Source organism: Balearica regulorum, chromosome 25, assembly GCF_011004875.1.
Source record: "Balearica regulorum gibbericeps isolate bBalReg1 chromosome 25, bBalReg1.pri, whole genome shotgun sequence".
Classification (NCBI taxonomy): Eukaryota; Metazoa; Chordata; class Aves; order Gruiformes; family Gruidae; genus Balearica; species Balearica regulorum.
The window spans coordinates 6,392,692-6,408,706 of NC_046208.1; the positions used below are offsets into that span (position 1 = coordinate 6,392,692).

The 16,015-nt window shown below is 50.0% G+C and overlaps 3 protein-coding genes across 5 annotated transcripts in view; 1 reads left to right on the forward strand and 2 right to left on the reverse strand.

Moving 5' to 3' along the window:
• CSF1 (colony stimulating factor 1) overlaps window positions 1-16,015 on the reverse strand; it is a 93,925-nt gene that overhangs the window by 50,222 nt on the left and 27,688 nt on the right. The window lies entirely within an intron of this gene.
• Window positions 89-4,974, forward strand: GNAT2 (G protein subunit alpha transducin 2). Its single transcript, XM_075776167.1, has 8 exons — window positions 89-206; window positions 1,177-1,219; window positions 1,459-1,600; window positions 1,780-1,937; window positions 2,296-2,424; window positions 2,626-2,755; window positions 4,252-4,405; window positions 4,784-4,974. Exons 1-8 carry the CDS (start codon window positions 89-91, stop codon window positions 4,972-4,974), a joined length of 1,065 nt encoding a protein of 354 aa, XP_075632282.1.
• Window positions 6,900-16,015, reverse strand: part of GNAI3 (G protein subunit alpha i3) — a 29,569-nt gene continuing 20,453 nt past the window's right edge. For 2 of the 3 annotated variants that reach the window (XM_075776165.1, XM_075776164.1), the window contains exons 5-8: window positions 12,129-12,257; window positions 9,725-9,854; window positions 9,124-9,277; window positions 6,900-8,359 (exon numbers count right to left, since the gene is read on the reverse strand). In XM_075776165.1, the coding sequence (XP_075632280.1) occupies window positions 8,169-8,359; window positions 9,124-9,277; window positions 9,725-9,854; window positions 12,129-12,257 (604 nt within the window). In that variant the 3' untranslated portion in view covers window positions 6,900-8,168. The remainder of the gene's footprint in view (window positions 8,360-9,123; window positions 9,278-9,724; window positions 9,855-12,128; window positions 12,258-16,015) is intronic. The other variant, XM_075776163.1, reaches the window with a different exon arrangement.

Genomic DNA, 16,015 nt, shown 5'->3' on the forward strand with positions numbered 1-16,015 from the left:
CCGGGGTGCGCGCGCCGTTCCCCGCGGAGAGCTGGAAGAGCCCGGGGACCTAGAGGAGCTCGAGGAGTTCGAGGAGGAAGACGAGGCCATGGGGAGCGGGGCCAGCGCCGAGGACAAGGAGATGGCCAAGAGGTCCAAGGAGCTGGAGAAGAAGCTCCAGGAGGATGCAGATAAAGAGGCCAAGACGGTCAAGCTGCTCTTGCTTGGTAAGGGTGGAGGAGATGTCCCTGGGAGGATGCGGGAGATGTCCCCTTGTCCCCACCTGGCACCAGGGACCCTGCTGATGCTGGGGGGCTGCAGCTGCTGGGGATGGGCAGAGGGCAAAGGCAACCAGGGAGAGGGGCTGTCCCCAACCCCATCGACTCCTTGTGCTCTGTCTTTCTTGGTCCCCAGGAGAGCCCCTTCCCTGCAGCTCCTTAGCCCTCGTTAGCCTGATGAGTTGCCATTAGTGAGCTGAGGTTGTCCAGTCCCCAGGGCTGTGCCTGGGAAGAGCTGGGGGGGGGGGACGACACAGACATTGGCTCTTGGCGGCAACCAGACAGGTGGCGGGGATGAAGGGGAGAGCGTGGGGATGGGGAGGGGACCAGGACACCGGGTGCCGCCTGGGCCAGGCTGCGGCACATCTCAGGGGGGTCAGTGAGACCCCGGGGAACTTCTGCACCCCAAAATACTGCTGCTGGGTGCAGGGTGGGAGGGCACAGTCCCTCGAGGGACGCCCTGCACCCCACTGGGGCAGCGGGGTGACCCCATGGGGAGACATCGGGGCCCCGCGGGGCAGAGACCGGCAGCGGGGGCTTATTCAGGTGGGGGGGCTGGGGTCAAGGCGATTAGCACCCTAATTCTAAGCAGCTTCCTGTGCTGCCCTAAGCCGCTTACCGCACCAAAGCCATGGCCAGTGGTGCCCGCAGCGGGTGGGAGCTGTGGGACCCTGGGGACAGGCAGCCCAGTGGGTGCCCACCACCCCTGGGGGTCCAGCACTGGGTGCAAGAGGTGACAGGAGGTGGCGTGGGGACAATGGCACCGGGGAGAGAAGGCCAGGGCGGGTGTCCGGCCAGGGCAGAGCGGAGCAGGAGGGAAAGTGGCTCCAGTCCCTGGTCTGTGCCCATCACAGCGACATCAGGCCTGTGGTGTGTCCTGCCCTGGCCGGCACTAAGGTGTCCTCCCGTCCTTTTCCAGGGGCTGGAGAGTCAGGCAAGAGCACCATCGTGAAGCAGATGAAGTGAGTATGGCCCGGGGATGAGGCACCCAGATCAGGGAACGGGGGGGGGTGGGGGGGTCACCAGGATGAGCCCAAGGGTTGGACAGCCCCACAGCAGGGTGGGTCACCCCGGTCACCCCCCATGGCATGCTGGTGGTGGCACCCTGCTGATTCCCAGCGTGGGGTGATGCTGGGGGCGGGGGGGAGGGAGCACTCCAAGGTGCCACAGCTTGGGGTTGAGGCCGCTGTGCTCCCCTCAGGATCATCCACCAGGACGGCTACACACCCGAGGAGTGCATGGAGTTCAAGTCCATCATCTACGGCAACATTCTGCAGTCCATCCTGGCCATCATCCGTGCCATGTCCACGCTGGGCATCGACTATGCCGAGTCCTCCCGCGCGGTCAGTCGGGGCGGTCATCCCCGTCTGTGTCCGTCCCCCCCCAAACCTGCCGCACCAGCTGAGGGGACTCATAGCAGCCCTGTGCTGCGCCCCCCCAGCTCCCTTCCCGGCGGCCCCGGGGTGGCTTTTGGGGGGACAGGGATCACGGGTGGGATGGTGGCGAAGGGTCTCTCTTGCAGGATGATGGCCGGCAGCTCTTCAACCTGGCTGACTCCATTGAGGAGGGCACCATGCCCCCTGAGCTGGTTGACTGCATCAAGAAGCTGTGGAAGGACGGGGGAGTCCAGGCTTGCTTCGACCGAGCCGCCGAGTACCAGCTCAACGACTCGGCAGCGTAGTGAGTGGGGTCACCAGCTGGGAGGGGGGGATGGGACACAGGGACATGCCTGGGGACACCCCCCCAGCTGCTCATTGCCATTCCTCCCCCCAGCCTGGCAAAATCAATCCCCTCCCTGATCCTGGGAATTCCCTGAGGCTGCCATTGTTCATCCCACGGGTGCCAGTGGGTTGTAGCCCCCCCGTCATACCCCCCCCCCCATGTCCTTCCAGCCCCCCAGCTCCCCCAGGGACGGTGCTGCCTTGGACTCCCAGTGTTTGGCAGCTTATCCCCAACCCTCTCCAAAAAGCCATCGGGGGGGGGATGTGCAGGATGTGGCCAGCCCCTTGGCAGCAGGTCCTGTCCCTCACCCCCCCAGTTACCTGAACCAGCTGGACAGGATCACGGCCCCAGGTTACCTCCCCAACGAGCAGGATGTGCTGCGATCCCGAGTGAAGACCACAGGCATCATCGAGACCAAGTTCTCTGTCAAAGACCTGAATTTCAGGTGGGTGGGTGCCCTCCCACCCAGTCCCAACACAGGGAAGGGGTTTGGGGTGAACCTGATGCTCCAGGGACCACCAACCCCCTGCCTGGACTGGGGGTGGTCGGTCACAGCATCCCTGGCACCGAGGTGCTGGGACCATCACGTGGTGGGTGACAGGACCAGATGCGTCACCCCCCCGCCCCGTCCTTGTCCCCTCCCCAGGATGTTCGATGTGGGAGGGCAGAGATCGGAGCGCAAGAAGTGGATCCATTGCTTCGAGGGGGTGACCTGCATCATCTTCTGCGGGGCGCTGAGCGCCTATGACATGGTGCTGGTGGAAGACGACGAAGTGGTGGGTCGGGGCCCAGGGAACAGCTCAGTGGCCGAGGGGGAAAGGAGCCAGGTGCTTCAGGGAGTGGGAGGGCAAGGCCCTGCCTCGTCTGATGCTCTGGGTGATCTGGGGAAGGGCTGGGAGATGCGGGACAGAGCTGGCTCCCACCCCAGTTACACCCAGTAACGTATTGGCACTTATTCTGGGGCACAACCAGCCCAACCAAGGCAAAACGGGGGCCGTGCGGCCGCCCTCCCCCCTGCCCACGAGGAACCCCTTGGTCCTTCCAAGCAGCCATGGGCAAAGCAGGAAAACCACCCGAGCAAACCCAAAGGAGCCAGCCCGGCACAGGAGGAGGAGAGGCGCAAATGGGTCTCGCTGAAGGAAAGTCTCGCCCAGAGGCACCTCGTGCCTCGCTGTGCCCTCCAAGGTGGGCAGAACGGCAGCAATAAGGGGCAGCTTTCACCCTCCCTGCAAGCGGCCCCGGGGGAAAGCAGCTTCGAGGACAGAGGTCCAGAGAGGAGGAACGCGACAGCCCCAAACCAGGTCATTTCTCAAAAGAAGTAAGGGAGCAGAGCAGGAGAAGCAGGCTGCCTTCTCCCCAGCCTAGAGAATTGGGGCAAAGCACCCCTGCCTGGCATCTCCTACAGCCTCTGATCCCGTGGATGCTCCCTGGTGCTCTGGGCTCCAAACACCTTTGCCAGGAGCTGGGGCAGGAGCACGCAGCCCTTCCTCAGCCACAAAGCAGCAGCACGTGCTGCAGAGAGCATCTTTCCCATTAAAGCCCTCAGCAGAGGTTGTAGCGCTTCTCCACGTGCAGGATGGGGCAGGATTTGGCCGAAGTGGGTGCCCTGCCCACTGAAACCATAAAAACTGCTGCAACAGGAATCTGAAGAGGACATCCCCATTATCCCTGAAGAACCTGCCTGCTGCCACACAAAGGAGATCCACCGTCTGTCAGCAAAAGCCCCTGCTTGGAGCCTCGTCCTCCCAAGGATGCCCTTGCTGCAAACCAGAAACCTCACGTCTGCGTTAAAACCAGAGCTTTTCCTTTTCCCTGCTCCTCTCTGAGCTACAGGTTAACGGTCCAGCAAGAGCATCCTGCAGCACGGCCCAGATAATGGGGACAGCAGCTCCACACCCTCACCGAGCACCTTCCAGCAGCCATGCCGCAGGGCTGTGACCTTTCCCCAAATATTTTTCCCACTGTCAGCATTCATTTCTGACCATCCCAGAAGCTGCTGGGAGGGATTGGAGCATCACGCTGCCCGGAGCTGCTTAACACCGCTCCCCATCTGGAGCAGAGTCCGGATTTATCTGGGTTGCTTGCACTGCGATGGGCAAGAGGGACTCTCGGTGCAGGCAGGGGACAGGCAACAGCGGCTGCTGCGGCAAACGGGAGCACCCCCAGCAGCACAGGGAAATCTTCTGGTCTGAGGACCAGGGGAAGCTGAGGGGCTGTGATGGCCAAAAGGGGTAAGTAAATTATTTGTGCCAACGAGCCTGTTTGCTTGCAGAACCGCATGCACGAATCCCTGCACCTATTCAACAGTATATGCAACCACAAGTTCTTTGCCGCCACCTCCATTATCCTCTTCCTCAACAAGAAGGACCTTTTTGAGGAAAAGATCAAGAAAGTCCATCTCAGCATTTGTTTCCCAGATTACGACGGTGAGTTGGTTCGTTTCCGTCTTCCCCAAAACCACACTATCCGGCAGGGAGGCGCATGGGCCTGATGCAGACACAGCAGCTTGGGTTCAGGATCAGTCCCTGGAGGGACGAGCAGAGGATAGGACAGACGTGGCCTGGGGAAGGTGGTTGGAAGGACTGAAATGGGAGAAAAGGGGTTTTGTTTTGGTTTTTTTAAATTTTTAATCACTGTGCTAAGTGCAGTTGCCACCCAGCCCTTTTCCTTTTCTTCCTCCTCCAGAGGGAGATTTCAGATCTAGCTCCTAAAAACTAAGCCTTAAGCATCCCCTGGTCCTCGCCCAGCTCTCAGCTCCTCTGGGAGCAGCTCAGCTGCAGCAGCAGCGTTTCCTCCCTCCGCAGGTCCCAACACGTTTGAAGATGCAGGAAATTACATCAAGACCCAGTTCCTTGATCTCAACATGCGAAAGGATGTGAAGGAGATCTACAGCCACATGACCTGTGCCACAGACACGCAGAACGTCAAATTTGTCTTTGACGCCGTCACAGATGTCATCATCAAAGAGAACCTCAAGGACTGCGGCCTCTTCTGAGCATCTGGGGGCAGGTACCTGGGAAACTGTTATTTAGCCACAAAAAAAGGCCTGGGGAAGGGCACGGGGGTGAAGATACAGCAGAGCTGGCTCCATCCTGCTCTGCAGGGCAATGGGATTATTTTGAATTCGTTTTGTCAGACCGCTTCAACAGAAGAGAGATGAAACCAGCAGATTATAGCCGAAATTATGCACGTGGGCAAAATCAAACCATTTTATCCCAGGGCCTTCAGTTACCACAACGCAGTCACTGGCACCACGCCGGTTTGCAACCCGGTTTGGAGGCTGTTACACAGCCACCAGCTTTGCCACTTTGTTTTTCCAGGGAACCTCCGGTGCTTCCCTTATCCCTGAACATTAATAGAGAAGCAAGAATTAAAAAAAACTCCAAAAATAAAACAGGCAGGCAGCTTCCTCGCAGGCAGAGAGAGCACGGGGGGGTGCAGCCCTCGGCCGCCAGCTCTGCATTGTGCTGTGAACAAAGCTGCTTTCCAAGCAGAGTGCTCAGCAGCCGTCAACCGAAATCCTGCTTCTAGCATCAAGAAAAAATGAATAAATAGTGCGGCAAGGCAGCAGGCAGGGAGGGCCTGCATTCACCTAAGGGTGCAGGCAGCAGCAAGAGCTACAGGGGTTGATTGGTGGGGGAACACTTGGTGTAACATTTACACCAACCTGGGTCAGAGCATTTAAACCGATGCATTTTTTTCCCATCGCCAAGTGTTGGGCAATGAAAAAGTTGCTTCTCTCAACCCGCCCTTCCTGCACGTTGCACCGTTACAACCTTAACCGCGTGGTTTGAAAAAGTGTTTAACACTCCTCTTTTCTTCCTTCCTGCTAGAAGAGGAAAGGACTTCAATTCCACATCGCCATTCTGCTGAGCAGAGCCAGAAGGATTAACCAAAAAAAAGTTACTCAGACCCCACTTTTTCTACGACCTGCCCAACCAAGCCGCCCACTTTCAAGCCCAAAATAGGAAGGGGCTGAAGCTGAACTTCCTGCTCCCTTTCGTGGCCATTTCCTCTTTTTTTTTTTTTTTTAAAGAAAGTAAACCGTGCTCTCTGCAGTGTTTATAAATGAGATCCAGAGTGGTTTGAGCATGCCAGGCAGAAAAATTAATATCGAACCATCAGCATCGCTTCTGCAGGAGGCGGGGACAGGCGCTCCTCTCCTGCCCTTCCCTCTGTAGCTGGTTTCTTCCCTTTTATCAAAGTCGAATTAATCAAACCAGGGATTTCTGGAGAAGGTGGAGGCTGGGTTACCTACAAGTCCCTTCTGGGAACCAACTTCAATCCTTTGGCAGGAAAAATTAGGGCTTTGGGGGTTTTTTTGTGCCCTAAGACTTGAGGTAATGCTGCTCAGGTTGTAGGTGACGGTGGGCAAGCACAGGCAGAAGCATGCGCATTAGGGTCTGACGGAGGTAAGTCAGAGGAATGGGCTGGATAAAGAGGAAATGGTTACTTGAAAGATTTTCATTCTGCTATTTAAAGCTGTATTTGCTCTTTACTGTTTGTAAATAAATCTATGCCAGTACTACAGACAAGTCCTGTATCCTTTCACTGTTTGCTGCAGAAATCCCATGAACAGCTTCATTTAACTGTAGGAAAACAAAATAAAAGAAATACGCATGACATGGATGTCTATCATTTCTCCCACTTCAATTTCTCTGTGATGACTGTTCGCAAGCCCCGTCCCTGCACCCAAGAGCTTGGATTGAGAAGTATTTTACATTCTTTGTGTTCAATCCGCAACCGATCTCCCATCAAGACCAACCGGTGGCTGCAGAGAGCACTGACAATTGCATATGGTAAAGCACGAGAAACCTTCCCGTTAATTAAACCCATTTCCCATCAAAGCGCTGACCAGCAAAGTGCAAAAGCTGGGGTGGGGTGGGAGAATTAAGAATAAACTAGAGGAAAGGCTAAAACTGTTTACTCACCATTTTAATACTGCCAACAACTATAACAGATTGAAACTGTACACGTGACAAACTGGGGGAAAAGAGTTTCAATGCAATGGTTCAGCAAAGGAATGTACTGACTGGTTATGAATGTTACTACAGTAAAAACAATGGCAAACGGGAATTTGGCACCACATATACAAAGTAAAGGCATGCTTGTCAATACAGTTTGGGAGTCTCCGACAGAAAAGGCTATGGTAAATGCAGAATGAGGTGCACCCTTTACAAAATTACCCACCGGTTTAGACCAAAAATGCACAAGAATAAGTGGTTGGTTGAATAGCTCTGTAGCAGCACGCGTCTCCCAGCCAGTTTGGAGCCCAGTGTTTCATCTCTCCAAGCCTGGATACACGTTCACCGCGAAGCTGGCTTTACGCTTACCACGCAGAAGGAATCTTGATTTGGCTATCGGCATAAGCCAGGTTCACCCCTAACCATAAGCTAAAAAGATTCATTTGTCCTGCTGCAGAAGTTTCTTTCAAAAGCCTTAAGGCAGCAGGATGGTAACAAATTACATGTCAGAAAAAGCCAAAGCTATCGCTGTAAGAGCTCTAAGGATCCTTTAAGTAGTTGCAGAAATATTAAATCCTGACCATACCAAGTGTTAAAAACAAAGAGTTCCTGCTAAGAGGAATACTTTCTGCATGATCTGGTCACATGTGCATAGTTCAGTGATTTTTTTTTTGTTGTTGTTTTTTTTATTTTTAAAACAAGATTCGTTTGCAAATAAAGAAATAAAATTTAGTAAAGTTACCGTTTTCTTGATGGAAAAAACCCAAAACCTTAAAAACAGACTAGTGGTGGCTTGTTAACCAAAGAAAGAGAGAAAGCTACATATTGAAGGTCTGGAATCCAGCACCTCAACTTCACAACAGCTGTACACACTTGAGATTACGCCATCCAAACGATGCCAGGATGATCTAGTCACACTAACAGTTGTTCCACCTTGACCTAACTTCAACATCCCATATCAATAAAAAGGTCCCTAATACAGAAGATTGTGCTAAAGAATGCAACGATTCCGCATGCTGTTTTCGTTTCCCTGGTCCTCCTGTTCATGCTTGCAGCTGTCCCCATGAGGCAGCAAAGAGTCTGGTTCTCAAAATGCCACATCATAAAAAAACCTGAAAAGAAAAGAGTCAGTGTTAGCAAGGTGAAAGGCAAAGCCAGCCCGAGCTGGCATGTAATATTTAAACGCTACGACCGGCTTGGCTTTACCTGCTTCCCACACCCCTTCTCAATAGAGTCCGCATTCCTTCAGGTTGTTTTTAATGATAACATCTGTAACAGCATCAAACACAAACTGCACGTTCTTGGTGTCAGTGGCGCAGGTGAAGTGCGTGTAGATCTCCTTGGTGTCTTTTCTTCGGTTCAGATCTTCAAACTGACACTGGATGTACGCAGCTGCTTCCTCGTACGTGTTGGAGCCTGAAAAAGATAAGATCCCTTACTTTGGCCAGCAGTTCACAGCAGAGAGAGATCTTTTAAGCACATATTAAGCTGCTTGCAACCATCTGCCTTATCCAGCTATAAATCCAAATCCACCATTAACTCCTTCTAGTAAATCTGAGAGTCTATTCCCAGCTTCTGGTCAGTGACCTTGGACAAGTTGCTCCCCACCCTGAGATAACTACCTATAGTAACGCTTCATGCTAGAGACATGCGATTGTATCAGAAGAGTGACAAATAACAGGAATAAACAGGTTTGAAGGAAGGACCACTTAAAAAAAAAAGTCAAATGCCTCGAGCAGTGACTACGAAGCATCATGCGGGCCCTGGCAGGGGAGGGCTGCAAAACAAGCACACCAGGGTGGACAAGTGCCATATCCAGGATATGGATAAGTTTCATTGCCTCTGAAATTGAAGTTAAATAAAGTATTTTCCTAGTAACATGTGGAAAATGCAAAGTGACCTCAATTTGCTGGACTGCAATACTTAGCTATCCATACTCCAGGCCATAAGATACACAGACAAGGGCTGTTCCAAACCATAGACATGCATGACCACATCTCTTTTTCTCAAAAGAGCTATAAGCTAACTGGATAGCCTGAAGATGCTACCCAAGAGACAGAGTTAAGGGAATGAGGAAAAAGATAAGCTTTTGAGTTATCCTGGATTGTGTAGGCTTTAACTGACTCACTCCTGGCCCTGGCAACATAAATAAAACCCCAGTTTCGTGAGCCCAACCTTACCGGTGTATTCTGGGTAGCAGATCGTTAGTGGGCTTTTCTTAATCTTTTCCTCAAACAGGTCTTTCTTGTTCAAGAAGAGAATGATCGATGTGTCTGTAAACCATTTGTTGTTACAAATGCTGTCAAACAGTTTCATACTCTCATGCATCCGGTTCTGAAAAACAACAAGAAGGGCGATGCATCATTGCAAAGCTATCAGGGGAGGATGGGATGGAGGGACAGACGGGCTTAACTACAAAGGCTGGACTAAAGAGTCATGTGTCACTGAGATATCCTCACTGCTGCTTCATCAGGAAGACCACGGGCACAACCCTGAGCAGGGAAAACTCCCCCAGGATGTGTTTGTTCCTCCACAGAGGTACTCATACCTAGGGGGACATGCTACAGGGACAGCACCACCATTTCTGTATTATTTTTATCAGTTTCTGGGGCAAGATCCTGCAGGCTGGTGCAAGGAAGTGCTCATGTTCACAGCCCTTGAACAACTGTTACAAGAGGAGCAAGCCAGAGACACCTCCACCCCCAAGTAGGTCTGCACTTGCTTCCACCTCCCTCCTACAGTGCCGTGCAGCCAGGCACTGGTAACTCCTCCACAACATACCATTTCCTCATCCTCGGCCAAGACAAGGTCATAATCGCTGAGGGCCACACAGAAAATAATTGCTGTCACGCCTTCAAAGCAGTGGATCCACTTCTTCCGCTCTGACCGTTGGCCACCAACATCGAACATCCTGGGAGAGGCAGAAGAACTATCTCAGAAGCTTTGGAGACCTCCTTCCCAGCCACTGCACCATTGAGGAGGCTCTGCTAAGAACTCTCAAACAAGCAGGGTTCAGGGGAAAAGAGGTACACAGCCTTCCATCAGCAAGGCTGACAACTCTGAGCCCTCTCTTTCTCAGGAGAGTGCCCACTGGATTTTAAAATTCTTTTCTTCAGAGCAATTTCAGCAGTAGGAACTAGACGTTACCTACATCACTATCCAGAAGTCTGCTGATTCACCAGGGCACGCTTATTTTGTTCTCCATCTCCTATTTCCTTAGCAACAATCCATTTGCTTGACTGGACTCCAAACACCTACTCAGAGTCAGTTCTTCCAGTTAATTGACACTATCTCACAAAGAATTATCTGGAACATACTACCTGCCTGCTACTACTAGGACCCAGAAAATTAATGAGGTTAAGAAACAGTCTCATGTCTTAAAAAAAAATAAATCTACGAGCTACTGAAGCTTAGAGGCTGCAGAATTTGTCTGTAAAAAAAGAAAGATGCAAGAGTCTTGGCCAGTCACAACACCCTGCTCACCAAAATATTTTGATGAGAAGCAGGATTGTCCAGGATGTTCTGATGGACTATGACTTAATTAAATCAAGCCAGATACAAGTCAATATCCAAGAGCTATGAAAATCATAAACATTGATTTGTTACCAGAGCAAACAGGCAGACACAAGAGAAACTGCCCAGGCTGGGCCAAAAGCGATGCAATTTAATGACGCCAAACAAGGTGGCCAGAAGTGTCATTCCACTAACTGCAATCTTTTATTTAAGGTAAACTGTCCCCATGGACCACAGGAAGAAAGATGAAAATCTCTGTGAGGATACAGGCTATTTACCTAGCTTGTATCATTTGCCATTACTTGGGAAAGGAATGGCATCCTTGACAACACAGCTTCGCCAAGCTAATCCAAATTCGAATCACAATTATACTAAAGCTACCTCAGCCCATTATTAATGTCTGAGATTTAACATCAAGGCTTCCATCGCAGGAAAGATGGCAGCTTCAGGGTTTAAGATGTATTAATGCTTTCCTTTGTGGAGCAAATCCCTCTGAGATGAGACACCTTGTGTCTCAGGCTCTGCACATGATCAATGACTCCAGGCAGGCTTGGGGAAGAGCAATTCCCTTCTTTGCATCAGGGAGGCACACCTCTGAGTGCTCAGCCATTTCACTTGAAAAAGAAGGGTTATAATGATTAAACGGAGTACGCCTGCTCCCTCCAGCTTGCTCTTCCATCAGTCAGACATGATGATTTTTAAAAGAGCACCACACACCACAGCTGGAAATGCTAATCCTAATACATCACGATGGAAGTTTTTCCCCCTGGACGAACCAGAAGCTGTGTAATTAGCTTGATGCAAAATGTTTAGGCATTTTTGTTAAAAGGGTTCGTAAGTTCAGAAGCCAAAATGCTACTGTTCTCCCAAAAAAAAGTGTGCAAACAAATCAGGTTTTAAGCAACACTTGGATTTTTGCTATAGGTCTTTCAAACAAACTAAAAATAAGCAAATAAATTCTTATTTAAAGGCTCTGAACAACAAAGACTTGAAAACATTGCCACAGATGAAGGGAACTCGCCCAAAATACAGGTGCTGTGTTTTCCTACATTCACATTATGGGACACGAATGCCCACCCTGCAGGGCAACAGGCTGTGTGTCAGGAGTGCACTCGGGACCCAAAGCAAGGATTTTCTAAGAGCAGGGAGGAGAGCTAAACTGCAGGCTAGCAACCGCTACGGAGGTTAGAGGGAGCTCGATTAGCGATACATAAAGGGACATTGCCAAGACCAGGTTCAATACTGGAGTCTTCTACAGCTTCATGGGAAACACCATGCAGCCCAGAGCCAAGCCTGACTGCAGGGAGAGTTCTCTCCCGCTTCAAAGGAAAGGGTTAAATTCAAACTCAAAATCCAACAGTCAGTGTCCTTTTAGTTTTGTTTTGGGTTGGTTTTTTTTTTTTTGGGGGGGGGGGGGGGGGAATCCTGTAAACAAGCAGTCAGTACCTGTGTCTGTGATTCCAACATAAAAGCAGCTGAAAAGAACAGAAGGCGGCAAATAAGAGTCAAACCAGTATCTCCAGTGAGCGATGCCAGTAGAGAAAGAGTGTAACGGAGGCAGGGAGGACAGTTAAAACAGGGTGAGACATTTTGCAGTGCAGGTGTGGGACCCACCACCACGCACAGAAGAAATCACTGCAGTCCACAGGGACAAGCGCTGCCCTTCACTTACTTGAAGTACAGGTCCTTGAAGGTGAAGTGAGTTTCCACAATGCCTGTAGTTTTAACTCTGGTCCGTAGAACATCCTGCTGAGTCGGAATATAGGTCGGCTGAGATATTCTATCCAAGTCATTTAGGTAACTAAACCAGAAGAGACAACACAAGATGCGCTTTTTTTAGTCTGCTTGCTCACCATGAATCTTTTATAAACTGCAGAAGAAAGTCATCACGGAATTTATTCATCATCTTCACGTAGTACAGACCTCGAACGTGCAGTGAACAAACCCCCTTGGGTCTATCCCAAGGCTGATTTTGTGGCTGGATTTTTTTTTTTTTTAACCCCTCCCCACACAACCTTGGAGTGTGTGCTGGGTAGAGTTCAGCTAGCTGGGGAGTGAAGCCTGATAAGAAGCAAGCACGAGAAGTATTGCTGATGCAGAAGCCATGCCAAGACTGGTATCTCTTGGGGCAATTCAAAGTAGTCAAGGTCTTTCGCATCAAAGCACAAGGCCATGAATCCAGTGGTTTGCTTTTAAAGGGCAAGGTTATGTCAAATGAACCAGGAGGAAAGAATTAAGCATCGAGAACTACCCCCAAAACCAGGCAGATTCCTTCACCTCCTTCAGTGAGAGCAAACTAGCACACAACACATCCAGCCCCCCAACGGCACAGCCGCCGGATGAAGCTGTTTCTCTGCAGCATCAAGGCAACGCACCCATTCAGACCCCAAGTAATTCCAACTCCAGCAGACTCCCTTTGACATTCGGCTCTTGGGTGCCTAAGTAAGAGGTATACATCATTTCCAGCAATGTCAGAAATCCCACTCCAGCCAGTAACACCTCTAAGCTCATTTTTCCTGTTAAGGGGAAGGTGATGGCCTCCTGCTTCCACAGAGGAGATGAGGATTGCTCCAACTCCATTGGGAAGGGACTGGAGCAAGAATCCACAGCTGCCAGCAGCATTATCCCTAACAGCTATGGGCACATCTTTATCAGGAGCTGTTTTTAATCAATACCGTGAAATTTTAGTGGCCTAACAGCTCTACACTGGTGTAATAAACCCTGCCCTCCCAGCCAAGAATTACCTATTTTCCAAACTCCAGAAGAATCCAGCCTCCTGCCTGTGCTCGCCCAGTGCCGCGGGGATTTTCTCAAAGAGCTGGTATCTGCAAGCGGTTTTAGCCCAGAAAAAGCCAACTCCTCTCATTCCTCTCTCGTGTTCAGTGGCATGACAGGTTTGTGAACTGCTCTTCCACCAGAAATGCAGCACCCAAAACTCACTTGGGATTGGCTTTAGTTTCAGCTTAGTGAAACAGAATTTGGAAGTTTACCTTCCTTGGGCTTCTGTTAAGAAATATTTCTGCTGAGGAAATCACATGCCCAGATTTATTTTCTCCTCCCTTTCCTACCAGTGTGGGTTTCACTGGGATATGGTGGTTCAAAAGCCAATGGAAACACTACCTAAGAACTGATCCAGCAACTCCTAACAGCTTGGCTTTGATACAGGTCACACAGCTGCCCTGCACCACTCAAGGGATAAATGTGCAAGCTGGAGCTGTAAAACATCTGTTCCTAATTGCCAGCTTTCAGCATCAGAAGTTTGGGCAGTGAAAGTGGTATAATTCCTACTTCAGGCTTTTTAGGCAGCCAGTGAGGAGTGTATGGGAGTCAGGCAACTCCCACCAAATGAACTGCAGAGTGCCACTCAAACGCTTGCACATCAATTGGGGGAACAAGGCATATCAGATTAAGCTATGTTCTATGTGCGAATTGCCTTAAAAAAAAAAGCTTTCCCAGACTAATTCCAGGGAGACTCAAAGGATAAATCCCATGAGTCGGGAAATCCAGCCCAGAAGAGCTGTGCACAGAGCCTCCTCCAGCCATCCTCACCTTGCCGGAGGCAGTGGACACCTAACAAAACCAGGCTGCAGAGCCCAGCCTGTGCAGACTGCCACTTGTTTCCCCTCTACCACATACAGATTTAGTGGAACTTCAAAACAAAAAAACAAAAAACCAAACAACAAAAAAAAGACACCCCCCCCCAAGTGGAAAAGCACGGTCTGAGACTCATGGTTTTGAGCAACTCATAACCCACAGATTGCCATAGTCTGTCTGAAAGTTTAAAGACATTCCTCACAAATATTGTTTCAGGAACTGAAAACATAGGCCTTACTGAATCTTTCTACATCCCACACAGTTTGAATCCTTTTTCACAATCATCTTTGGTACCAGGCTTCCTTTGTTCGCTGAGGTTGCAACACTCGTTCCCCACCTCAGATCCTTGTGTTTACAGAGCCAACTATTTCTCATGCTTCAACACCACCTTGCAAATACAAACTTGCAAAAAAACAGTTTGGTTTTGTTTCTCTTCTTTTTTCACCCTTAACATGAGGGCTCAAGTACAACAAAAAAAGAAAAGCTGACTAAAAGCCTACAACACAACTTATGTTTTGTCTTCCTGACCCTCCAAGCCTTCCCAGGACATCCTGTGCCAGGCTGGCACTGGTTCAACACCTGCGAGTGCAGGGATCTGTAGTTCCAGTTCAATCAGAAAACCCACCAGCACCACCTCATGCTAAGACTGCTCTAAGAAACACCGAGCACAACAGCAGGATGTTCTGAAGTGGACAGCTTTCAGCTAGTGAAGATAGCAGCGTTCCCTTCCTCCACACGCTTACATGAACCATGCAACGGTATTTTCCTAACAATTCAGTCATGTTTCCTTTTAGCCCTGGAAAAAAGCTTTCAAGGCCAAAAAAATGGCTCCGAAAGCTCTGAAAGATTCATACAAAGCATTTATTATGAGCCTAAGATGCGGGAAGGAGGGGCTGTCACCATCAGGCCTGAAGGCAGAGCAGCAAACAAAAGCCAGCGTTCACCAGGGAGAGGAGACAAGAGGGCAGAAAGATGCAGGTTTGGTACCCGAGTGGGTCAATACTTGCAGCCACTGAACGCCAAGCTTCCAAGAAATGTTATCAGAAGCACATGTGCCAGTCTGAAAATGCAAACAGTATTCTTCCTATAGAGGCTGACAGCTCATACAGAATTAATCATCTCTAGCTGAGTCTTCCTGCCATGAGAAGAAAATGGGTAAAGACCTGATGAAACCTGTATTTACGAAATGCATTTATTTTGCGGAAGTCTGCCTCCTCTTCCCCCTCAATTTTGGCAGGTTAAGCAAAGCAGAAAACAAAGTAACAGAGCAGGAAAAGGGAACGGTGTGTGTTATCAATTCCAATGCTCATTTAGGCCGGCTAAGACAGCCCCGCGGCCTGCAGCACAGATGAAAACACTTGCTTCAAAAACCTGAGCTGTGATCCCAAGGTGGAATCACAAGGGAGCATCAGGATAGAAACGGGAGGACAATGCCCTGCAAGCCAGTGCTTGAAAGCAAAGGGGAGGAAAAAAGAAACCCACATCTAGGTTTTATCCAGCATCATGTCACGGAATTCAGGCCAAAACTGCCACTTGGGAACAAGACAAGATATGCCAGAATAGAGAATGGTTGATTAGAAACTACACTAATTGCTTGTGAGACTGCAGATAATTACCTACAGTATCTGCACACTGTCTGCATGAACTTTGGAAAAAAGTAGCAAAACCAGCAACTAAAATATTTTAAAGCGTTATCTGCTTGCCAACATTTCCAAGTATCAGATAGAGATAACTGCAAGACAGCAACGTGCCTTCGCATCTGCACTGCCGCACCAAACAGGTTTTTGGTCTTTGTAGCTATTACACCAAGAATTGTGCACAAAGGTCTGAAATGCTTCTCCACGACATCAACCCAGTGAGCTACAGAGCTGTTTGGTCACATCACAGGTAAAGAAAAATGGGAAGTTGCAATAAGGCAAAGTAAAAAAAAAAAATGTTTGAAATACCACACCAAAAGAGGGCAGT